Source organism: Lynx canadensis, chromosome B2 (assembly GCF_007474595.2).
Source record: "Lynx canadensis isolate LIC74 chromosome B2, mLynCan4.pri.v2, whole genome shotgun sequence".
Lineage (NCBI taxonomy): Eukaryota > Metazoa > Chordata > Mammalia > Carnivora > Felidae > Lynx > Lynx canadensis.
In genome coordinates this window covers 99,405,276-99,430,380 of record NC_044307.1, presented here as the reverse complement: position 1 = coordinate 99,430,380, position 25,105 = coordinate 99,405,276, and the positions used below count along the sequence as shown (strand labels likewise).

General features: G+C 38.7%; 1 protein-coding gene across 3 annotated transcripts in view; it reads left to right on the top strand.

Moving 5' to 3' along the window:
- The window catches only part of AK9 (adenylate kinase 9), a 131,738-nt gene extending 114,226 nt beyond the window's left edge, over positions 1 to 17,512 (top strand). For 2 of the 3 annotated variants that reach the window (XM_030316128.1, XM_030316126.1), the window contains 9 exons: positions 3,097 to 3,298; positions 5,265 to 5,411; positions 5,515 to 5,735; positions 10,291 to 10,487; positions 12,067 to 12,236; positions 12,471 to 12,569; positions 15,012 to 15,114; positions 16,286 to 16,400; positions 16,817 to 17,512. In XM_030316128.1, coding sequence (XP_030171988.1) covers positions 3,097 to 3,298; positions 5,265 to 5,411; positions 5,515 to 5,735; positions 10,291 to 10,487; positions 12,067 to 12,236; positions 12,471 to 12,569; positions 15,012 to 15,114; positions 16,286 to 16,400; positions 16,817 to 17,019 — 1,457 coding nt within the window. In that variant the 3' untranslated portion in view covers positions 17,020 to 17,512. Of the gene's footprint in view, positions 1 to 3,096; positions 3,299 to 5,264; positions 5,412 to 5,514; positions 5,736 to 10,290; positions 10,488 to 12,066; positions 12,237 to 12,470; positions 12,570 to 15,011; positions 15,115 to 16,285; positions 16,401 to 16,816 lie in introns of those variants that run through there. The other variant, XM_030316129.1, reaches the window with a different exon arrangement.
- Positions 17,513 to 25,105: the final 7,593 nt, after the last annotated feature.

The window sequence follows — 25,105 nt, the reverse complement described above, 5'->3', positions numbered from 1 at the left end:
CTTGGTAAACTATACTCCTATAATGTTTGAATTTTGTATAACTTTGGACTGTGCCTTTTTTTTTTAAAGGCAAATAGTCCAACAAAACATTAGTTTTCAAGATAACATGATAACAACATGAACAATGGTTGGTCACAATAAGAATTGAATGGAAAGGACAGATACAGGAGGTATTTCAAAGGAAAACAATAGGACTTAATGACTGACTAAATCGAGAATGAAGGGGAAAGAAGAGGTCAAAGACAAATTTGTCACCAGGCAGAATAAAAGGGAGTTTTGTGTTCCAGCTCTTCAGATGAAAAGTTTGTTTTGCCCATTTAAACCTCCTAACATGATGAGTCTTTAATAGTCACATTCTAAATGTTCACAAATGTAATAATTCCCAAAGAAACCAAATCATTGACATTTGAAATAGGATCCCACAACCAGAGCAAAGGTGAAAATGTGGATAAACGTTCTTATTTCTCATTTATTTTTCTGTGTGCCTCTTAATCCCCATTCACTATTTCACCTATCTCCCTACCCCACTTTGGGCAACCACCAGTTTGTTCTCCGTATTTACGAGTTTGTTGCTGTTTCTTGTTTATTTGTTCATTTGTTTTTTTCAGATGCCACATATAAGTGATTTCATAATAGTATTTATCTTTCTCTGTCTGTAGGTCCATCCATGTTGTCATAAATGGCAAGATCTCATTCTTTTTTTTTTTAATGCTTATTTATTATCAAGAAAGAGAAAGAGAAAGGCAGAGAGAGAAGGAGACAGAAAATCCCAGACAGGCTCCATAATGTCACCACAGAGCCCAATGTGGGGCTCAAACTCATGAACAGTGAGATCATGACCTGAGCCAAAATCAAGAGTCAGACACCAAACCGAGCCACCTAGGTGCCCCAAGATCTCATTCTTTTTTATGGCTGATTAGTATTCCATTGTGTGTGTGTGTGTGTGTGTGTGTGTGTGTGACATCTTTATCCATTCATCTATCAACAGACACTTAACGTTGATTCCATATCTTGGCTATTGTAAATAATGCTGCAGTAAACATAGGGTGCATATATCTTTTCAAATTAGCATTTTTGTTTTCTTTGGGTAAATACCCAGCAATGGTATTTCCATTTGTAATTTCTTGTGGAACCTCCATACTATTTTCCACAGTGGCTGTACCAATTTAAATTCCCAGCAGTGTAAGTTTCCCTTTTCTCCACATCCTCATCAGCACTTGTTGTTTCTTGTCTTGTGATACTAGCTATTCTGACTGGTATGAAGTTATATCTCATTGTGGTTTTGATTTGCATTTCCCTGACGATGAGTGATGTTGAGCATCTTTGCATGGCCATCTCTATGTCTTCTTTGGAAAAAATGTCTATTCAGGTCTTCTGCCCATTTTTTTTTAATCACATTATTTGATTTTTGGTATTTAGTATTATTATTAGTTGACTTGTGGTATTATTAGCTGATCTCTTTATATATTTTAGAAATTAGCCAATGGATAATTTAGTAGGTTGCCTTTTGTTAATGGATATATCCAGTTTAGTAGGTTGCCTTTTGTTTTATCAATAGTTTCCTTCACTTTCACTTTGCAACAGCTTTTTAGTTTGATATAGTTCCAATAGTTTATTTGTGCTTTTGTTTCCTTTGCCCAAGGAAACATGTCCAGAAAAATATTGCTATGGCCAAAGTCCAAGAGATTGCTGCCTATATTTTCTTTTATGAGTTTTATGGTTTCAGGTCTTACATTTAGGTCTTTAATCCATTTTAAGTATAGTTTTGTATATGGTGTAAGTGATACAGTTTTATTCTTTTGCATGCAGCTGTCCAGTTTTCACAACACCATTTATTGAAGACTATCTTTTCCCCATTGTGTATTCTTCCCTCCTTTGTCATATGTTAATTGACCATATACACACAGGTTTATTTCTGGGTGCTCTATTTCATTCTATTGATCTGTGTGTCTGTTTCTGTGTTAATACCATACTGTTTTGATTTCCCATTTCTTTGTTGAAACAGAGGTGAACTTTTAACAAGGTATCAAATTATAAAAGCCTTATTGTTATTAGAACTTTAAAAAGTAGGTCTGATTCCAACATTTATGGCAAAGCTAAGATTAAGGGCTCTGTAGCTCTTGCAAGGGCTTCCCTTTGGGGTGGCCCTAACTGTGGTCAGTTAATCTGCATTCCCCGTGAGATAGGATGGGCTCTCTCAGTGTCCTCTACACTCTCCTGTTTTCAGACACGATGAGGCACGGTACATAGACCATTACAGAGCATGCCTACATTTAGTAGTTACTGAAAGCCATTGCCTATGGTCTCATTTAGGTGAAGCAGAAGTCAAAATGGATCTTGTTTCAACCAATGGCAACACCTATGTGACTTTGGACAGATTATTCCATTTTAGTGGGCATGAGTCCTCTCATCTATAAAATTAGAATTTCAATATTCATTCTATCCACCTGATGGAATGGTTGAAAATATCAGATAAAGTCACAGAAGAAAAATTGCCTTGTGAGTTAAAAATTACTATTAAAATGTCAGGTATGCCATTATAATTTTTAAAAATTATTTCCTATAGGATTAACTGAGACCTAACTGTGTAGGGATATGCTATTCTGATTGAAGCATGGATTCCATAAATAGATAGATGAGGAAACATATAGTTTCATATGTTCGGTGACACAGGAGTATTAGATTATTATTTTGGACATAATTCCAAATAGAAATAGCACACAGGAGTATTCTATTATTAGAGTATTAGGTTATTATTTTGGACATAATTCCAAATATAAATAGTACACATATGATGCCATGTAAAGCTCTCAAAAATTTTGCTACCTTGTGCAGAAGGAAGAAAACACTTAAATATTGGTTTGGTTATGAAAAAAACCCCACGGAGTTGGCTCGTTAGCCACATACCTGAAATATTAATAATGATTAACCTTTGACAGTATTAGTTCAATAAAATGTAACAATTTTGACTTTCAAAATTTCTTCAGGGAATAAGAAGATTAGCTCACTGTGGACATCAATTAACCAGAAATTAAAAATAAGGTTGACTGATGAATTTGTGAAATGGAGTAAGTTTAAAGTTTTAATCTTTTTCAGTTGCCGAAAAAATTTCAAGTGAATATGGCTTAAAGCGCTTGTCAATAGGAGAGGCGATGCGTTATGTATTAAACAGCCAACCAGAAACAGAGCTGGCGCTCATGTTAAATTGGCATCTTCATAAAGGAATGACAGCACCTGATGAACTGGCTATTCAAGCCTTAGAAATATCTCTGATGGAAAGTATATGTAATACTTCGGGGTAAGTGGGAGTGGCCGGTGGGGAGGGAGTTAAATCAAGAAACCACTCACAGAATTTAAAACACTTATCTTCAACAAGGTTTAAAGCTCTTGTAAAGGGTGAGATCTACTTCTCAAACCTTAGGCACCTACATGGTTATATATTTTTAATTTCTTGTCAGGCTAAAACTTGGCTTGAACACTTATATGCCAGAATAGCAAGCTGGCCACTGCATTCCCTGTAGCAACCTGTGTATCGTCTAAAAGTTTCTGGCCTTACACTGCTGACAAAGGAGGCCAGTGTGACTTCCAGAGCCTAGTAGACCTTCTCACTGCCGCATGGAATGATGGAGGAGTGGCCTTCCCCTGCCCCCCAGACGGTACTGGTCTAACAGAGATGGTCTCGCACTGGCCCAGCTCTCTGCACAGGTAGCAGTGCCCCTCCCTTAATGCTACATCTGGACAGGAGGGTCCCTTTCCTGAGCTCTCTCTTTAGTTTACACTTCTCTGCTCAACCATGACTCTCCCAACACAGCCACTGGCCAAACCCAGTTATAGAAGCCAGGGCAAGCCAAGGCCCTGTTCATGAGCCCAGGTCACTGACCTAGAATCCCACCAATTTACTTACAGTTGTCTTACAGTAGGAGCCTTTATGCCCTTCCCTGCCTCTGCTCTTTAACCAAGTCCTTGGCCGGTTCTCTTAATTTCAGTTACAGAAGAGCAGATTCTGGGGTGTCAGATTTTTCCCCCAGGGAAGGCCCTGGGACTTACACAAACTGAGTTACCTCCTCCCTGGTGTTTAGCTTTGCATGCGAGGGATCTCAGTGAACACAACCCTGAGTCACAAATGTTTTATTTCATCTTAACACCAGGATAGTGACTGCCTAATCACCCTGAATGTTTCTAATCCTGACGGTCACTCAAGCAACCTTTCACAAGCAAAGAAATTGAGCTACTCTCCATTAAAAAAACCTCAAAACATCAATGGCACTCCCATAACGTTCTCTATTAGGTTTGCCTGGCTACATTAATTTACAGTTCTCTCTGCCATGGAACTTAGAACTACTGCCTAGAGACTTGGCCACAGAGCACGGAGTGAGGGGGTCCTGTGACTTCCTCTAAACCAGCCCCTCTTGAAGACCACCAGCTGGCAGGCCCAGCCTGCTCCCACCTCAGAGGGAGTTTCCAGACCTTGGGGGTCACTCCTCCCAGAATTTGTGGACAGCCTTTATTCCTCATCTGAGTTTGATAGTAATACTCTCATTATCTCAGACTGTTGGACTAACTTAAATTCTCTGTCATTTCTGCTCAGAGGCATGATGGGTCCTGATGGAACATTCTTTCTCAGATATCACAGGGCTACTCTCACCAACTCCCTGTCTCTCCTCCCACTCGCCGGCCTCCCCACAGAACTTTAGTATAAAAGCAAGCTTAGAGCACAACTGTTTTCCCATATTTGCTTAATCTCTTACTAGGATACTATTCGTTGTGCCAGTTCCTGTTCTAGTTGCTTTACATACTAGATCTATAAGTCTTTAAGACAACTGTAAGGGTTAAATATCATCTCCCCTATTTTACTAAAAACTGGCACTCAGAGAGGTCAAACGAGGTCTCAAATCTAAGTCTGTCTGCCTCTGAAACCTATACTCTTTCCACTGTTTCATTTCTTAAAATAATAGCGCCAATTGAATAACACAATGCTCAAGGTATTATGTGTGTTCTCTTGAATTCTGCCAAAGCCTAGCTCTGTGATGCTAAGTGTATGAATTCAGAGCTGTGTCTGTATGTATGCTGCCCTACACCTGGCTCCTGGGCTGACTGAAGTTAAAAATATAGAGATAAAGAGGGCAAAGTACAAAGACAATAAATCAAGTTACACAAGGAAGGCCATGGGGCTACTCCTAAAGAGATAGACTGCTTCTAGAAAACAGGAAGGAAGGTATGAGAGAAAAGAAATCTGGAATTATTTTCATGTTTCCCCTTGTTAGTGTTGTCATCGATGGCTATCCTGTAACTAAGTATCAAATCAGCCTCCTGGAATCTAGGTCAATCATTCCCATGGTCATCTTTGAGCTGGATGTGCCTTCCAAGGAGATTTTCAAAAGATTGTTCCTGGAAAAAAAAAAGGAACCAAGGTAATGTGTGTGATGAAAGCAATGATAAAGAAATGAACTTTAATCATCCAGGAAACAAGTATGTTTTTTACAACTTTTTCCATTCATTCTGTTTCGTTATTAGTTTGCCTTATCCACTGCACAATAGCACACAAATTATGGCAGTCAAAAACTCAAAACACCGCAAAAATATTAATGAGATTAGGCAATATTATCAAGAACAACATCAGAACTGGTATGTGATTGATGGATTTCACAGCAAATGGTGGGTGTGGAATGAAGTCATTAAGAAAGTTCAAATGGTGAATAACTATATGCAGACATACCTGGAAAGAATAAACGCAGGTAAGAAAACACCTTGTTATTAAAATATAATAAAATATTAAAGTCTACACATGCCTGACTCTTGTTACCATAATTCATTCAATTTGAACATTTGTTCCCACGATCTTAATCAGCATTTCAAGTATATGGTACTATCCAGTTACTGGAGCATGTAAACTGTTCTAATAAATGACTGCCACTACTCAGGCTATCATTTATTGAATTCCTATGTGAACGTAGCACATAAAAGTAATACATAGCCTCTCACTAGAAGAGTTTATAGTGTTTGGAATGCCACGTAAGAAGCTAAGTTTCAAGAATGCTAGTCATACGAAAGCAGTGGTCTGTGGAATGACATTTGGCAAAATTTTGTTTATGAACCTAGAATTAAAGTTATTTTTAGTATTTATATCTGTTACGGTATTAGATAAATGTTGAGTCTATAAAAAACTAAATGTAAGCATAAATGCCTTTTAATATATATTTGGAATCCATGAAAGAAAATATATTCCTCTAAGTTACTTGATTTTTCTCTAGAAATACACAAAATAAAAGGAAAGTTATCTATATCTGATATCTCTAAAAAGAGTGATGACTCCAAAGAATTTATCTGTAGAGACATTTGGTTAGCGACTTTGTTTAACAGAGAAGATGTAATGAGGTACGAGAGCAACGTGACTAAGAGAATCTTGTACAAGGAAAAATGCAATGAGGATTCTGCATCATTTAGGCTTGATTTGCTTCATTTTTTGGGTATAATCAGTATCCCTGGTTCCTGTTTTTCTGCAGACCAGGAATTTGTTTTTCCCTGAGGATTACACGGCATGACGAGTACAGGGAAAAAAGAATTGAGTTTTGAGAAACCAACTCGCAGTGAGTTTTGGCTAGCATTACACTAGTAAAACACTACATCGCAGACTTTGAAAGCAAAAATTGTGAATCATTCATTTCTGTTTCCCGATTTCACCCTCCTTGCCTTAGATTCGGCTCCCTGGAAACAGATTCAAGATTAAAAGTTGTGTCCAGAAGCTTAATCAGAAAGTATTCTCAGGATTTGAGTTGTCAGATTAAGCAAACAAAGATACAGAATGCCCAGTTACATTTGAATTTCAGATAAATAACAAATAATTTTTTAGTGTGTGTCCCAAATATTGCCAATACTCTAATACTAAAAAAATACTGAAAACTCATCATTGTTAATCTGAAATTTAAACTCCCTTAGCATTTTGTATTTTATCTGGCAACCCTAATCAGGAGATACACCTGAGGGGAGTGAGGACACTGGAATTGGACAGAGGGAGAAACTGACCTGCTGTGTGGTGCAAATAGAAGCCTCAGCAGATAGGGGAGCTCTGGAGCTAGGATGGGCCTTCAGAGTTTCCCAGATTGAGGGGAGGACCCAGGTTCTGTATCCCTCCATTGGCCTGCCACTCAACACAGATCACTCTGGAGGGTGTGGGGGAGGGGTTAACCTATGACAGATGGGCAATTCCCATTGCAGCTGTGACCCATCAGCACTGATGTTGCCAGCATCTGGGGGATGGCCGCATAAGCCCTGAAAGAGGGATCTGGATGAGGCACCATGGTATCCACTTTATTACTCCATATATACATGCCTCTGCCTTGAATAGTTTGATAGAAGTCTACCCTGTTGATCTTCTGCTTCAACTTCCATCTAATAATCTAACCTGTACCTGATTGTTTAAAATTAGTCTTGACTTGTTTTTTCATTCCACATTTCCTTTGTATGCTTTTCAAATGATCTTCTATCGGGGAGCCAAAGTTTACTCTAATGATATGGAGCAAGGTCAGGGCTAGAAGATTAAAGAGACTCTACCTCATTCTGCTTATTACATCAGAATAAAATATGTAGTTATTGCCAGATGTCATCAAGAATACCCCAAAATCAGAAGAAGAGATATTTGAGTATCTTTTAGGACTTGTAGTCATATGATTCTAAATTACCCTGTCCCTGTCACGAAACCTGTCAGGATTGGTGAGGTTAAGCACAACTGAGCTAAAGAGCAATCTAGGATTGTAATACTGTAGTACCATATAGTATAATATTATAGCACTATGTAATACTATATTCTTTAATAATACAATATATTATTATACCATAGTACTGTAGTATTATAATAGTTTAATATCCTTTGTAGGGAAGGAATATTAGGGCTTAGCCTTTTCATCTGTGTCATAAACAACAGGTGAATAATGTATTAGTTTATCTATTGCTGCATAACAAATTATTTTAAAACTTAGCAGCATAAAATACACACACACACACATGCACACATGCACGCACAATTTCTGTGGGTCAGGAATCCAGGCACAGTGTAACTGGCTTCTCTGCTTCAGGGTCTCTCACAATCCTAATCCAGGTATTGTCTAGGATTATTGTCTCACCTGAAGGCCCAACTGAGAAAGAATCTACTACCACATTCGTTCATGTATTGTTGACAAGATTTTGTTCCTTGAGGATTGTTGGGTTGAGGGCCTCAGTTCTTTGCTGGCTGTTGGCCCAGAGACCACCTTCAGTTCTTCCCATGTAGTCCTTTCCAACATGGCAGCTTGTCTTATCGAGTGAACAAGCTGAGAAGGCAAGAAAGAATGCCAACAAGACAGAAGTCATGATATTTTGCAATTGTTTTAGTTTCCTGAGGCTGCTGTAACAAAGGGCCTTAAACTGGGTGTCTTAAACAACAGAAATTTATTCTCTCATAGTACTGAAGGCTAGAAGCTCAAAATCAAGGTGTGACCAGGGCCATACTGTCTCTGAAGTCTCTAGGAGAGAATCTGTTCCATGTCTTTCTCTTAGCTTCCACTGTTTCCAGAAATCTTCTGCATTCCTTGGCTTACAGATCATCACTTCAATCCTAAGGATAAATTTTATGTTTACATCGTCACATAATGAAGTATGGGTTATGCTTCATAATTTTATAGTTAATTTAAGATCTTCTGAGGCATAATAATAACAAAGTATGATTTATGCTTCATAATTTTATAGTTAATTTAAGACCTTCCTAGTCATAATAATAATTTTTAAAAGGTAAAACTTCTCACTAGTTAAAGGGACCATTAAAATGTATTGGGGGATCAAAATTTACTTACTGTAACTAAGCTGTATAAAAAATGATTTCATTTTCTAGAACATCTCATATTTTTTTGGAATCCCCATTCCAGTGTGGTATTGGGGAGAAAACTCTTAAAACTGTTCATTGAAGGACCTGGGGCTCTTCTTTTTTAAAATAGACTCTTTAGGGGCGCCTGGGTGGCTCAGTGCATTGAGTGTCCAGACTCGGTCATGATCTTGCAGTCTGTGAGCTTGAGTCCCACGTCAGGCTCTGTGCTGACAGCTCAGAGCCTGGAGCCTGCTTCAGATTCTGTGTCTCCCTCTCTCTCTCTGCACACCCTCCTCTCTTGTGCTCTGTCTCTCTGTCTCTCAAAAATAAACAAAAAAATATAAAAAAAAATAAAATAAAATAGACTCTTTTGGGGTGCATGGGTAGCTCAGTCGGTTAAGCGTCCGACTTCGGCTCAGGTCATGATCCCATGGTTCATGGGTTCGGGCCCGTGTGAGGCTCTGTGCTGACAGCTCAGAGCCTGGAGCCTACTTCAGATTCTGTGTCTCCCTCTCTCTCTACCCCTTCCCCGCTCGTGCTCTCTCTCTCTTGCTCTCTCTCTCTCTCAAAAATAAATAAACTTAAAAAAAATAGACTCTTTATGGTAAACCTAGTCACTTTTGTAAAATGTTTCTTCCCTTCTCATCTGAGCACACGGGAGGTTTGTGTCAGTAGCATCATGTCAACAAACTATTGGCAATTTTGAAATCTACCCCATGGAAAATTTTAAAATATGTAGCAAATTTATGTGTGTGTGTGTGTGTAAGTGGGTATGTATATATGCATACACATATATATGTGTAGATATTATATATGTATGTGTGGATATATATATGTATAATATCTATACATATATATATGCATATACATATATATGTATAGATATTTTACATATATATGTCTATATATGTATAGATATTATACATATATATATATCCACACATACATATATGGCTTATAACATATATATAATTTATAATAGTTAAGAATTAAAAACAACCAAAACATTCATCAACAGGTAAATGACTAAGTAAACTATATGTATATTTATACAATGGAATACTAAGCATCAATTAAAAGGAATTAGGTAAATCGTATAAACTGATATGAAAAGATGTCAAAGACCACAACTAACTGATAAAAGCAAGTTGCAGAATAATGTTTACAGTATAGTGGCATAAGCATACTATATGCAAAAAATAAATGTGTATATGTAAGTATATAGAAAAAAAAGTCTGAAAGAGATACAAACTCAACAGTGATTACTCCCTGGAGGGATGATGAATTGAGAAGATGAAAGTGTGAAGAGAAACTTTTAGTTTTTACTCTATTGTTTGGAATTTTACAATGTGTATGCATTTGTATGATGCATATGTCCTTGCATTTATTTTAACTTCTAAAATCACTGTGTTTTCTATGAAAAAAAAAGGATAATAATAATCTGTTACTAATAGGAAAAGCTGCATGCATTGACAAGTTATGTATCACACCTCAAGAACTGATTTCTCGCCTGGGGGAATTTGGACAGTTCTGCCCTATCAGCCTGGCCGAATCATATGAGCTCGTTGATTGTTCTGTAACTGAGTCACTGAAATTTGCAGCAGAGTTCAGAGGGCACTATTATAAAATGAGTTCTCAGGAAAATCTGAATGTAAGTTTGTTCCTAACTCCAAATACTTACTAGGGAAAGAAAATGCCTATGTTGGGATTCATCAAATAGGAAAGGGTGGGTGCAGCTAGGAACACCCAGGAACTGGAGACCAGGAGCCCCATTACTGGAACCTGTGACTTTAAGACCAATGAGGCACCTCGGAGGCCAGTCCTGAGACTGCACCCCAAGGTATATTTTGGCACAACGCAGAGATTCAGGATCAGTGAGGGGCCCTCAGCTTAACAGGTAGAGAGACCCAACAGCAACTCCCACCAGTGGTGGGGATGCTGAACATCAGGACCCAGCCCACAGGTGGTTATGGTTATGGTTATGGTTGTGGTTGTGGTTATGGTTTATTCATTGTTATGAATAAACAGTATATTTTAAACCACCTTTGAAAGAGTAGTTACTCTCCATCCAGGAGATATTTCCCAATCAGGTCAGGTTGCCAAGAAAGGACATAAAACATACTGCTCTAGATGTGCATCAGTCTTTACAGCAAGCCCTTCCACAGCACATCCTCTCTAAGAAGGAGAACCAAATCGAATATTTCCCATGCTCTGCAATCTGGCCCACTGCAAAGAAGGGGGGTCTCTGCACTCCCTCCGTGGCAGCCTCCCCTTTCCTCCCAGTGGCAGCTGCTTCTGGCTCAGCAGGCACTCAATATGTCACAGTGAGTTCAAGTCAACAGCTGAAGGAATCTGTCTTGTTCCTGATGATTGCAAGGTCCTTACAGTCCCGATAGTCTCCTTCTTCCCGACATACCCAAGTGTCCACAGGGAGTCATCATAGCTTCTGTACAGGGAACCATCATTAAATGTGTCTGTGTACTGTGAAAAAAGAAAAAAGGTAGGCAGCTAAGGGATTAAGGTCCTAGAGTACAGAAGGGAGGTCACAGTCAGTGGAAACTTCTTCATCACTAGAATTCCCTATATACCTTATATTTCTGTTTAATGCAACGGAATACAAATCTGTTCTAATATTATGTCTGTAATTTTTTGAGATAAAGGTTGGTAGCTGAAAACTAATCAGATGCCTCTGGACATTTTACTTTCCCTGAAGAATTTCCCCTGAAGAATTAGAATTTTAAAAATTTTATTAAGGAGGCATTTATTTCTTCCTGCATATTTAAATGGCAATCACAGAATTGTAAAACTGGAAGTGACAGTGCAGATCATGTATCTGGTCAGCCGCCTCCATTTTACGGAGTGCTAACTGAAGCTAGACGGCTTAATTCACCTGCCGAACAGCACCCAAGTAGTTAATTACACTGCAGAGCAGGGAGACAGGCCAGCAAGAGACTGTGCACTCTTTGGTGCCTGGCGCGTACTACGAGCTCAATAAATGTTTTATATGTGAGTGAGTGTGAGATCAGGAGAGAGATCTTAGATGTCATCACTTCAGAGCATTACTATAAGGATCTTGCAGTCAGGGAAACGAGTTACTTGTAGTGCAGAAAGTGGCTCTCAGATGGTTTGCTGCTGAAAACGGAGAGAACAGCGGGAGAGCCTCGGTGTCTCTTTGACTGGCGTAGCACTCCTGTTTTAAACGGTCTGATTGCTGTCATCATTTTCTTTAGAAATTTTTGAAGAACCCAGAATTGTATGTGCCTCCGTTAGCACCTCATCCTCTACCACCTGCTGACATGATCCCCAAAAGGCTGACGCTGTCGGAGCTGAAGAGTCGATTCCCTAAGTGTGCGGAGCTCCAGGGCTACTGTCCAGTGACCTATCAGGATGGAAATCACAGGCAGGTCCTCACCCTCGTGGGAGTTTAGGGTGATATCTCTACTCAGAATAGGTAGTTCCTATAACAGTCTTAATATTTGGGTCAAAAGGTCACTATTATTTAACTATAAAATGTTCTGTTTCTTCTTTGAAGAAAATTAAACATTTTTGACATTTTATTTACACGATACTGCATAGTAATTATACAACAGGGTTTTTTTTGTTTTGTTTTTGGTTTTTTTTTTTTATCTTTCAGATATGAGGCCCTAATACCTGGGAACATTAACTATGCTTTAGAATATCGTGATCGTATATATATTTGTGAGAGTCGAGAAAAACTCGAGAAATTTTTGAGGTGAGACCATTCACTAAGTTACAAATATTGAACATCTTCTATATTCGGTGCACCATGCTCAGGGAGGTGTGCATGTGTGTGTGTGTGTGTGTGTGTGTGTGAGCAAAATATATATTTTGTGTACAGACACACATATGCATACATACATATATACATGTATATATACATGTATAAGATGAATAAGAACTGGTCCCTGCTGTCCCAAAGCCTGAGGCTCCGGGGTAAGATAGACTTTATGTACCTATTGACAAAGAATGTGATGGCATTTAGGGTGGGGAAATGCCAGGAGTTCTGAAAAAGTGTGGCCCAAAATTCTGATTGAATTGTCTGTTGAAGTGAGGCCTGAATGAGGAGTGGGAATTGAGTGAGTGGAGGGAAAGAGAGACAGGTTCCAAGCAAACAAACCTGGCTCAGGGGAGTCACAGAACTGCCAAGAAATTCAGCATGACTAGACATGATGTGGAGAGGAAAAGGATGGAGAGGTGAAGCTGGAGAAGGTGAGTGGGGCCAGAGGGTGGAAGGTCAAGTAAAGTTACCATAAATCATTGGAACTTGATCCAAAAGGCAGAATGAATACATTGCCTGTTATAATCAAATCTGCTTTGGAGAGAGACCATCATTGGAGTGTTGATAATGGTTTGGAGGCAGGAATGCCAGTGCTGAGGCTATTGGGATGATCCTGTCCAAAATAATACCGCCTGTTTGAGGTCAACCATGAAGACTAGTGTGGGCAAAGCAGTGGGCTTCTGACCAACCAAGCCCCGAGAAACACCAACACACAAATATGAGAAGAGCTTGCAAGGAGAATGAAGAACCCACAGAGAGGTGAAGGAGAGCCAGATTGGGGAGGCTCTGGGGAGGAGGGGAGAGAGCCGGGGGGGTGGGGGCGGTGGCCAGCAGGTTTAAATGCTGCTTAGAGGTCAAGCAAGACAAGAGCCAAAATGTGTGTCAGATTTAAGTTACAACAGGTCATTGGTGATCCTGGCAAGAATGGTTTCAGTGGAGTGAGGTGAGTAGAAGCCAACTACAGCGTACCACAGAGGGGATGCAAGGTGAAGAAATGAAGACCTTGCCTAGTCCCGAGGTGACACACACAGCAGCTGAGAGGGTGATGCACCTGAGGGCAGCGGGATGGAAGTGAGAGCACCGGACATGGTTGCACTCTGTAACTTGGACCGTGCATGCCCCAAGTGAAGGGAGTAGCAGCTGCTCATCTACCACCAGACATTTCTTTGTTTCACAGGAAGTTGGGAACCAAAGTTCTTTTTATTTATTTATTTAAAAAAAAATTTTTTTTAACGTTTATTTATTTTTGAGACAGAGAGAGACAGAGCATGAATGGGGGAGGGTCAGAGAGAGGGAGACACAGAATCTGAAACAGGCTCCAGGCTCTGAGCTGTCAGCACAGAGCCCGACGCGGGGCTCGAACTCACGGACCGCGAGATCATGACCTGAGCCGAAGTCGGCCGCTTAACCTACTGAGCCACCCAGGCGCCCCTCAAAGTTCTTTTTAAATTTTGTTTATTTTTGTTTTTTTTTGAAATTTTGATACAAATTTCTAAAACTAACATGTGGATCAGATCACATAGTATTCCGAAAATACTATGTGGAATTTGTGCAGTAGTTTGTGATCTCTACTAAAGCTCACTGTTTGAAGAAGTGTATAAAGAAAAGACACTAGTTGCTAGAAGTGATAGAGAACTGATGGAGTGAAGGTAGTTTTTCTTTTTCCTTGTATTTTTCTTTTTTTTTTATTTTAATTTTTTTTTTTAATTTTTTTTTCAACTTTTTTTATTTATTTTTGGGACAGAGAGAGACAGAGCATGAACGGGCGAGGGGCAGAGAGAGAGGGAGACACAGAATCGGAAACAGGCTCCAGGCTCTGAGCCATCAGCCCAGAGCCTGACGCGGGGCTCGAACTCACGAACACGAGATCGTGACCTGGCTGAAGTCGGACGCTTAACCGACTGCGCCACCCAGGCGCCCTTTCCTTGTATTTTTCAATGGGGACAGTGTGAGCATGTTTAGATGCAGATGGATGGGAAGGATCCAATAAAGAAGGAAATGCCAAAGGTGGGAGGCAGAGAGAAATTACTGTACTAAAGAAACCTGGAGACAGGCCAGAGGGGGATCCAAAGTCCGGTGGAGAGGGTGGGGACAGCTCTTACATGGCAGGTAAGCTCCCCCACGGAAAGAGGAAGTGTGCGCGCCTCTGCTTGTGGTGAGCACTTGAGGAAGTGCCACTCAGGTGGCTTCTCTTTGTGACATGGCAACTACCTCTAGGAGCTCCGAGCTCTGACCTTCTCCCTTGTCACGTTCTCCCCAGTGGAGAAAACCAGCTGCTGAACTGTACCTCTTAGTCGTCTCCTGTACATTCACATCCCTATGTCCTCACGGTGAGTATATGTGTGAGCATCCATCTGATGAACTTTGTGTTCTTAGGTTGCCACAGAAATACTGGAATCAGAAGCTTCCATACAAACTGCCCCCATTAAAGGAGCCCATACACCTCACAAGTCTTCCTTTGCCTGGATATCTGGAACAGGTTCAGTTACATGGTTGTCTATGTTCATATATTAGTAGAGTACAACGATCTGTTTTTTAACAATTTTTATTTTGGTAACAATGAAACTGAAGGCAGAGTTTTCTGATTTTTAAACTGTAAATCCACTCTTAACCTATTTTGATTATGGGTGGTTGTGAAAACGAGAAGTGAGAAAAACCCTTGGTTCTGTAGCTAATCCCCAAATACCTGTAGGAAAATGAAGAGAGAGTAGATTGTCATGAAATTATTTACAGTTGACTTGTGGTTAGATTCTTATTTAAATTTTCTTATTTTTAAATTTGTAATATGAAGATTCAGTCTCTGAGAGGTTTAGTCACTGCTCAAAAGTGTTGAGTTGCAAAAGCACCACAGCTAAACCACCAAAGTCATATTTTGCCCCAAATCTAGGGGCAAATGCCCCCAAATGCTACTCAAGTCACACTTTATTTATCTAAATATAACTCTTTTTACACAGAATAAAATTCACTAATAATCAACCACTATTTTAAAAGTTTTTTTTTTTTAATTCTATAAAATTAATGCCTGGGGCATGAATAATTTCATACCTTTCTCACAAATTCTTAGCCACATCATTTTTTTTTGACTTGCCTAGATGGTGAGCCTTCAATCTGGTTTAGTATCAAAAGGCAAGATGAGGCTCACCCAGAGAGGAGTATTCTCATAAAAGGCCACATTTCACCAGGAGGGCCTCTCATCTTCTCTGCCCACTCAGGGCTTCAGAATCTACTGTAGTGACAACTGTGGTCTCTGGAATTCCTTGCCAGGTGGTCAGGGGTCCTGATAGCAGAGGCAATCTGGTCAGCTCTGGCAATGGAAGTAGAAAATGGGCCGAGACAACTCAGAGCCAAGGAACCCCTTCTTTCGTCTTTAACATTCTGTTGTGGAAAATGTCAAATATAAAAATAGAAAGAATTGTGTAATGAAGTCCATGTATCCATCACCTTCCTGACATTCAGCCAATTTGTAATTTTCATTCTTCCTAATCAAATGTACTTTGTGTTCCTTTCTTGTTGGTTAAGTGGGCATCTAACCACCTTTACAAGCCCCAGGAGGCTATTAGAGGCAAAGAATAGCCTCTTTATCTATTTGCCACTAAGAGAAGAAACCAAATTCAAATATACATATGATTTACATTGTTCCCTACCTGCAGGGTATTGCAACTTCACTAATTAAAGCAATGAATGCAGCAGGATGCTTAAAGCCCAAATTCCCCTTCTTAAGTGTAAAGAGATCTGCACTGCTATTTATAGCTTTTCACCTAAAAGGTATGTCTTCTTTAATGACATGATACTTGGTACTAATTTAATATTAATTGTAGTATATGTGATAAATGCATAGGATTGTTGAGCTGGATTGGTTGTTTGCATTGGTGTGTGTGTGTGTGTGTGTGTGTGTGTGTTGATAGCAAATATTTTGATGAAAATATCAAAATTGAGTTTCTAGTTTTTAAAGCAAGGATTACAAGTAATATAATCGGCTCTCCATAATCCATGCCACAGAGAAAGGTGAATAGAGGCAATTATGATCTAAAATGGATTAATCCCTAAATCTTACGTGTGATTTGAATATCTTCTCAGCTATAGCTGTGCCACTGTCTCACACATGTAGTTCTCTTTCTTTTTAATTTAATGACTCACTAACCTAACAGAAAACATTTACAGTTCTGTGAAATTTTCTGCAGCCTACAATCCCAATGGTTCTGAATATACAAAACGGAAGTATAAGAAGAAGATGGACCAATTTTTGCAGAGATGTGAACTCATTACATATCTGGGTGCCAAGATGACCAAAAAATACAAGGAACCTCAGTTTAGAGCCATTGACTTCGATCATAAATTACAGACCTTTCTCTCTCTTAAAAATATAGACCCAGTTAATGGATAGTTTGCTTGGGTAACTGCAACCAGAGTGTCAAGAGTTATCTGAAAGGGATGGAAGGAAATAGGTTGAAAACTGGCCCTCTCTGCAGCACTTTTCCCTTCTGGTGGACTCAAAGCACTGCCAGCCAGGAGTGCGTGCATCTTCCTCTATAAGCATAAGTCTTAATATAATTTACAAATTATTGCCTGAACATTCTTCCTTTAACAAAATAGTTATTCCATTTACAGTAAGTAACTCATTTTACTTAATACATTTATTGTTCAATTTCCTTTTTAACATTTTCAGCCTCCATTAAAGAAAATTGCTCAGTAGGTGTTAGAAAGCTTCAAGAAATGAAATTAACATTGATATAAATAAAATAGAAACATTGGTTACACTTTCAACATAAAGAGCTGTTTGTAAACGTCATGAACTAGGACGTGTTATCATTTTCCCAACAAAATAAATGCATTTGAGATAACTAAATGGCTGCCTCTTTTCTTTTTCTTAAGTATTCAAGAAGCAAGCTGTAAACATCATTTTGTAATTATAAATCACCTGCAATTTTGAGAATGATGAAATCTAGAGTCTTATCATGTGACATTAACCCAGAAGTATGTTAGAGGAGAACTTACTAGATTGAATTTGAATGAGATTTTAAAAATAAGATTATCAATTTTTCAGCAGCAGTATAAGAAACCTAGGATATGAAATAGCAAGATTGGCTCTTCAAAAAATAAAAAATACAACCATTAACTGTGTGATCTTAGGTAGATCTTGGTTTCTCTGAGCCTTTGTTTCTTAATCTCTAAAATGAGTGATTTAGTTCTTTTTTTTCCAGCTTTATTGGCATATAATTGACAAAATTATATATATTTAAAGTGCTCAATGTGGTGATTTTGATATAGGTATGCATCGTGAAATATTTCCCACCATCAAGTTAACTCGGCTTATCCAACTCCTCACATACTTTGTGTGTGTCTCTATGTGTATATAGCAAGAACCCTAAGGGCCACTCTGTTAGCAAATTTTAAGTACACAATACAGCATTATTAGCTGTAGTCCCACACTGTACATTAGATCCTCAGAATTTATTCATATTATAATTGAAAGTTGTACCTTTTGACCAATATCTCCCCATTTCTCCTCCCACCCCCCACCAGCCCTTGGCAGCCACCATTCTACTCTGCTTCTATGGGCTTGACCTTTTTTGTTTTTTTGGATTCCACAACATGTATGATACCATGCAATATTTGTCTTTCTCTGTCTGGCATATTTTACTTAGTATAATGTCCTTCAGATTCATCCATGCTGTCTTTGATCCCTATCATTTCAACAATGTTAAAAGCTAGAAGGCTGTTCTGTATATTTTTTGTATATTTTCATAATAAAATGATGTTTAAATAAAAGCTAGAAGCCTATTGTAAAAGTTAAGAAAAAACCCCAAAGCCTTTGAACTATTGCTGATATACCCATAGATGAATCTATACCTTTTCAAGAGACTGGGAGCTGTCAGCAGCTACCAAGTTTTGCTGGCAATGTAAGGCCCCACCCACCCTTTTTCCCTCCCTAGTTCTTAACACCTGTAATTTACCATCGTTCCATGATAAAGGGGAACTTTTGCATTCTTAACCAGATACTACTGTCCTCAGTCTTCCTCAGCCTATGGTGTAAGGAGTTTCCTTTAGCAATTAAAACCAACTTGATTGCTTCCGTATCCTTCCCTTTATGATGGGCAGCAGCCCCTGCAAAGTGCCCGCAAACATTTCTTGGGGCCTCCAGAGAGCATCTGGAGATTATGTTCTCTGATATGGCTTCACCCTAAGAATTCTATAAACCCAAAGGTGGTCTAATTCCTCATCTTTTTTTCTGGAGCTGCTGAGTTCTGCACAGAAGTAGGGTGAATGCGCCTTCTCTCCTGAGGAGGGAGAAGTTTAGTCCCTGAGCTGAGCCAGGGACCAAAGGCCATGTGATTCTCCCTTTTCATCCCTTTCTCCATAGGTCTCTTTTGAGTAAACCTATGTAATGCAGTGCAGCAGATAGGAGCATTGGGCAGGGCAGGGGGAATCAAATTTTCTCAAGTAGCTTATAGCTCTGGACATTCTAGGTCTCTACACTCACATGCAAATATAGTTACACACAGGACCCTATTTAGAATAACTGCAGACCGGGCTATCATTTCTAGGCTGTTCCTTAGGTGCCAGATGGTGTGCTACTGGCTTTACGTACCTTATCTCATTTAATTCTTTACACACTGCACTTATACATAGAAGAAGAGGTTCTTACCCAAGATAGCATGAGTAGTAGAATCCAGATTTAGCCTAACCCCAGACCCTTGCTCTTTCCTTAACATCCCCTACACTGTGAGCACAACTTGGAAATCACTGCCATGGTGTCAGTTCAGTGTTCCTAGGGCCCTTCACTGGCCTGATTCCTCTGTAGACTCAAGCATGCGTGTGGGTGTGCGCGTGCACGTGTGTATACTTTAAGGTATAAAAATATTATAGAAAACTCGGGAAAATCTTCTCCCTGGAGCTCGAGAACCCCCTAGCTCCACCCCCTATGTGTACTTACACCCCACCTATAATGTTTGCAAGTTGTTTTTTTTTTTTAGCAAGTTAGAACCAGGGGTCTGTGTCCCATTTCTGCAATGAAAATGGAGAACATGCATCATTTTAAGACATGTTATTGAAATCCTCCTTTTGTTCAGAAATTATGTTTGCATATCATTATAAATCTATCAACCAGTGCCCCTAATATGATGAAAGAATATTCTGACTGGGTGTTCTGAGTCCCTGAATTTTTTTTCCCTGAGTGAAGCAGTAGGAGGGGGAGACCAGCCCACTGTGTTCACATTGACTCAAAACTCCCATCCTGAAGGCTGCCACCCTCAACTGACAGCTTCAGGCCAAGGCTGAGGGAGTGCCCATACTAGGGCAAGAGACACCCTTCAGCCAGCCTGTGCTTTTCTGCGTTGTCTAGATGTCATTTTCACTACAACTAAAAAAATGCATAATTTCGCCCAGGGAAGAGAGATAGTATCCATTTGACAGACCTTAAGACAAAAATAACATAAGTACAGTAAATAAAGGGTGGAAAATAGGGAAAGGATTTTTGTATTTCCTTTCCTTTTTTTGTTTTAATGGTTCCAGTCAGATCCATCAAGTAAATATACAATATCTGACCATTCCTGGTGCTGGACTGTGTGCAAACTATATTAAGAACCGCTGTGCTGAACCTTTTTCCCCCATATTTGGGATTCTTAGCCTGGTACAAATTTGGGGAAATAAAAGTACTAGGTGAAAGGGCATGAATTTAAAAAATGAAGAAGATAATGCCAAATGATAGTAAAGGAGTAATAAAATTGGAGACTTTGGGTGCTCTTGGAAGCAGCATGAATGGCTATGGTCATTTTGGAAGGCAGTTTAGTGATAGGAATTGTGGCCCATTAGAATAAATGGGTGAAAAGCAGCCCCTGTTGCTTTCATTTGAATTAATAGCAACACTGGACATTCTTATAGATGTTAATCACCAGTTGCATTTCCTCTTTCAAGAATTGTTTCTTCCTGCCCTTTGCCTCTTACTCATGGCGTACTTTTTTATTTTTTGCATGAGCTTTTTACGTAATATATACATCAATCCTTCATATTTGCAGCAAATAAATCCTATTTTTTAAATCAAAGTAAAGCCTGTTCATCTTTCTTTTATGATACTGAATATTTTTCTAAGCTCTAGAAGTTCTTCCATCTTCAGAAATTTAATAAATATTCTACTCTGTTTTCTTCTACTGGGTGTGTGCTTGCGTGTGTATGTGTTTATACTGAATTCTTTAAGGCTTCTAGAATTCATTTAGGGATATGATATGAGCTGTGGTTTTAAAGTCATCAAAACTCAAAGCACTAAATACTGTCGTTTTAAAACATTTTATTTTGGGGCGCCTGGGTGGCTTAGTCAGTTGAGCCTCCAACTTGGCTCAGGTCATGATCTTACGGTTCCTGGTTTCAGGCCCCATGTTGGGCTCTGTGCTGACAGCTCAGAGCCTGTAGCCTGCTTCAGATTCTGTGTCTCCCTGTCTCTGCCTCTCCCCCACTTGTGCTCGCTCTCTCTCTCTCAAAAAATGAATAAACATTAAAAATAATAAACTTTTATTTTATTATGTATATTTCACTTATTCTCAATTCATTTATTACATTTTCATAAATTTGGTGGTGAAGGGGAAGGAGTTAAAGAACCGAGAGAGAATGAGAGATATATTTTATATATGCATGCCTCTGTCTAGTGTTCGGTGATTTTTTGTTTCATCTTTGTTTTTGCTTTTACAAATGAAGGCTTGACTAGAGATAGGTCTACAAAGCCCGAAAGCCTTTAATTGTGGGTGGTTCTGGGAAGAATTCTTAGAGGGGTAACATCTGAATTAAATTGACCTTTCAGAATCAAGACAGGTAAAAACAGAGAAAAAATAAAAATTGAGATTCTAACCACTGGGTGAAAGACATTCCAAGAATAAATAAACATGTATATTTACCAAACCTGTGAACCAAGCATGTTGAAAGTTGCTCAGTCTATACAAGCATGTGTTTATTTACAAGAAACTTCCCCAGTCAAGGGTAGGAAATAAAAATGTAAATAGGTACACATCACCCCTATCAGATGCAGAAGAAATGGGGCCTTGAAACTGGAGCACTACTGAATTAGTGTTGTAAAATCTCTGTAAAGTGCTATATTGTCCCTATATTGTCCCTACTGGCACTGAGCAATGTCAATTACTTTTCTGTTCCCCTCAAACCCATTTAAGACATAAACTTTGGACTATAGTTTCTGCCTTGCTACAGTCTACTGTTATAGCCTGCAAGGATGTTTTGATGCCCTTCATAATGACAAAGGACTTCTACCAACCTCCAGTTGCTAGATGATCATGAACTTCTCCTTCCTTTAAACTCCTGCTGGGTTTTCCGTTGACCCAATTCACCCAGAAGCCAGTAGATACTGGGCTTTGTTGTAGTCCTTGCAGCTTCCAGGGCCAAAAGATGGGGAAGAAGGGTGGAGATTGAATTTGGAGGGGAAAGAGGAAAAAAAACCTGGATAGCCTCTTATCCATCGATATTCACTCTGTAAGTGATCTTATGATAATTTAGAATCTATACTCTGATAACTCCAACATTAATATTAATGTCTCAAGTTCTGCGTTCACCTCTGAACTCCAGACTCTTCTCTATATCTGCCTACTGTATATCTTTACTTGGTTATCTAGTTGACATCTGAAATTTAATATGTCCACCCCATACTTGCTATTCACCCAGCTTCTCTTTTTCCAGTTTTCTCTCAGATTAGTTAATGGTAATACTGTACACTCAGTTGATTTGGTCCCAAACCTAGGGATGAACCTGAATTGCATTCTTTCCTTGACTCCCCACATCTACTCTCTCAGCAAGTCCTATCAAAGACTATGTCCATGAGTCTGGGCTCTTCTCATGTTTTGTACTGCCCTCACCGACTTTCCATGCTTCTGTTCCTGTTCCTCTGAGATCTACTGTTCCATCTAGCACCTGGAGCAGTCTTTAAATAAATAAATCAGGTTTCATCATTCCCTTTTAAAAACCTTCCAATGGCTTCCCACTTTAATTGAAGTAAAATCCAAACACTTTTCTCTGGTCATATGTGCGGTTAATTGTATATGTCAACTCGGAGGGTATTTTGGGATGAGATTCAAATGTAAATCAGTGAACTAGACTAAGAAGATTACCCTCTATAATGTGAGTGGGCCTTATCTAATTAGTTTAAGGCCAGAATAGAACATAAAGTGCAGCCTCCGTAAGAAGGAATTCTCCAGCAGTCTGCCTTCAGACTTCATTTGCACTACCAAATCCTCAGGGTCTCAAACCTGTCAGGTGACACTGCAGATTTTAGACTCCCCAACCTCCATAATCATTGAGCCATTTCCTTTCAATAAATGTAAATCTCTCTATATATCCCCTTGGTTCTGTTTACCTGGAGAACTCTGGCTCATATAGAATAAAACACCTTGCATGACCTAGCTCTGCCTAACTTTTTAACATCTTATCCATTCTTTTTTATCTGTTCCCTCTTTCTTTTGGACTGACTGGAACTTTTTAATTCCATGTCTCTGCTAAAGTTTTCAAAGGTATGCACTCTATTTCTATCCACTGAGTATCTGTCACTACTCTTAACATGCATGCTTAGTCTGAAGGTAATATCTCTGTCCTTAAAACATTTCCTACTATTCACCGACTTGCCATCTTAAGTGCTATTTTATTCAATATTTCGGATATAGTTTATTATCCAAATTAAACATTCTCCTTTCATAATCAGTGTTTGTTTAGATTTCCCTCATGTTTGCTGTTTTTCTCTCTGTGAGCTCTCCATCTTACATCTCAGACTTCCCTTGTAGGGTTATTTTCCTTCCTATAATAGGGGTTTGTTGGGGGTTAATGCTTTCAATTTTTGTTTCTCCTACACTGTTTTGATTTTGTCCTTGTTCCCTATGATAATTTTATGGTATATAAAAAATAGAAATAGACAATCTCAATGGTTATATCTATTTTAAAACTTGAATCAGAATAGAAAGTACCAGGCCCAGATGGTTCACTGGTAAATTCTATCAAACATTTAAGGAAGAAATTATATCACTTCTCTACAATCTCTTTCAGAAGACAGAGGCAGAAGGCTATTTCCTAATTCATTCCATGGGGACACCACGACCCTAATACCCTAATACCAAAACCAGACAAAGACATTACAAGATAAGAAAACTATAGACCAATATCTTTCATGAACGTGGATGTAAAAACTCTCAACAAAATATTAGTAAATTGAATCCAACAAGTATAAAAAGAATTACACACCACAACTAAGTGGAATTTATCCCAGGTATGCAAGGCTGGTTCAACATTCAAAAATCAATTAATGTAATCCATCACATTAACAGGTTAAAGAAAAAAAACCCCATATGGTCATATAAATAGATGAAGGAAAAGCATTTAACAAAATCCAACACTCATTCATAATAGAAACTCTCAGTGAACTAGGAATAGAAGACAACTTCAACTTGATAAAGATCATTTACAAAAACCTGTAGTTTATACCATACTTAATGGTGAGAAACTAGAAGCTTCCCCACTAAGATGAAAAATAAAGTAAGGATGTTCCCTCTTAGCACTCTTTTTCAACATCATACTGAAAGTCCTAACTATTGCAGTAATACAAGAAAAAGAAGTGAAAGATATATTGATTGAGAAGGAAGAAATAAAATTGTCTTTGTTCACAGATGACATGATCATCTACATAGGAAATACAAAAGAATCAACAACAACAGCAAAAAACCTGCAATTAATAAGTTATAGCAAGGTTGCAGTATATGATGTTAGTATATAAAAGTCAGTCACTTTCATATATGCAGCAATGAACAAATAGAATATGAGTTTGAAAACACAATACCATTTATATTATCATCCAGATAAAATACTTACGTGTAAATCTAGCAAAATATGTACAGTATCTATATGAGGACAACTTCAAAACTCGATTGAATGAAATCGAATAACTAAATTAATGGAGAAATATTCCATGTTCATGGGTAGTAAGACTCAATGTTGTCAAGATGTCAGTTCCTCCCAACTTGATCTGTATATTCAGTGCAATTCCAATCAAAATTTCAGGAAGTCATTTTATGGACACTAACAAGTGGATTCTAAAGTTTATATGGAGAGGCAAAAGACCCAGAAGAGCCAGCATAATATTGAAGGAAAATAACTACGCAACTTCAAGACTTATAACAAGGCTACAGTAATCAAGACAGTGTGGTATTGTCAAAAGAATATACAAATAGATCAGTGGAACAGAAAAGAGAGCCCACATAATTATATACAGTCAACTGATCGTTGACAAAGAAGCAAAGACCATACACTAGAGCAAAGATAGTCTTTTCAACAAACGGTGCTGGAACAACTGGACATTCCACATGGAAAAAAATACATCCAGACACAGACTTTACACCTTTCACCAAATCACCTCAAAATGGATCACAGATCAAAATGTAAAATGCAAAACTATAAAATCCCTAGAAGATAACATGGGAGAAAACCTAGATGAC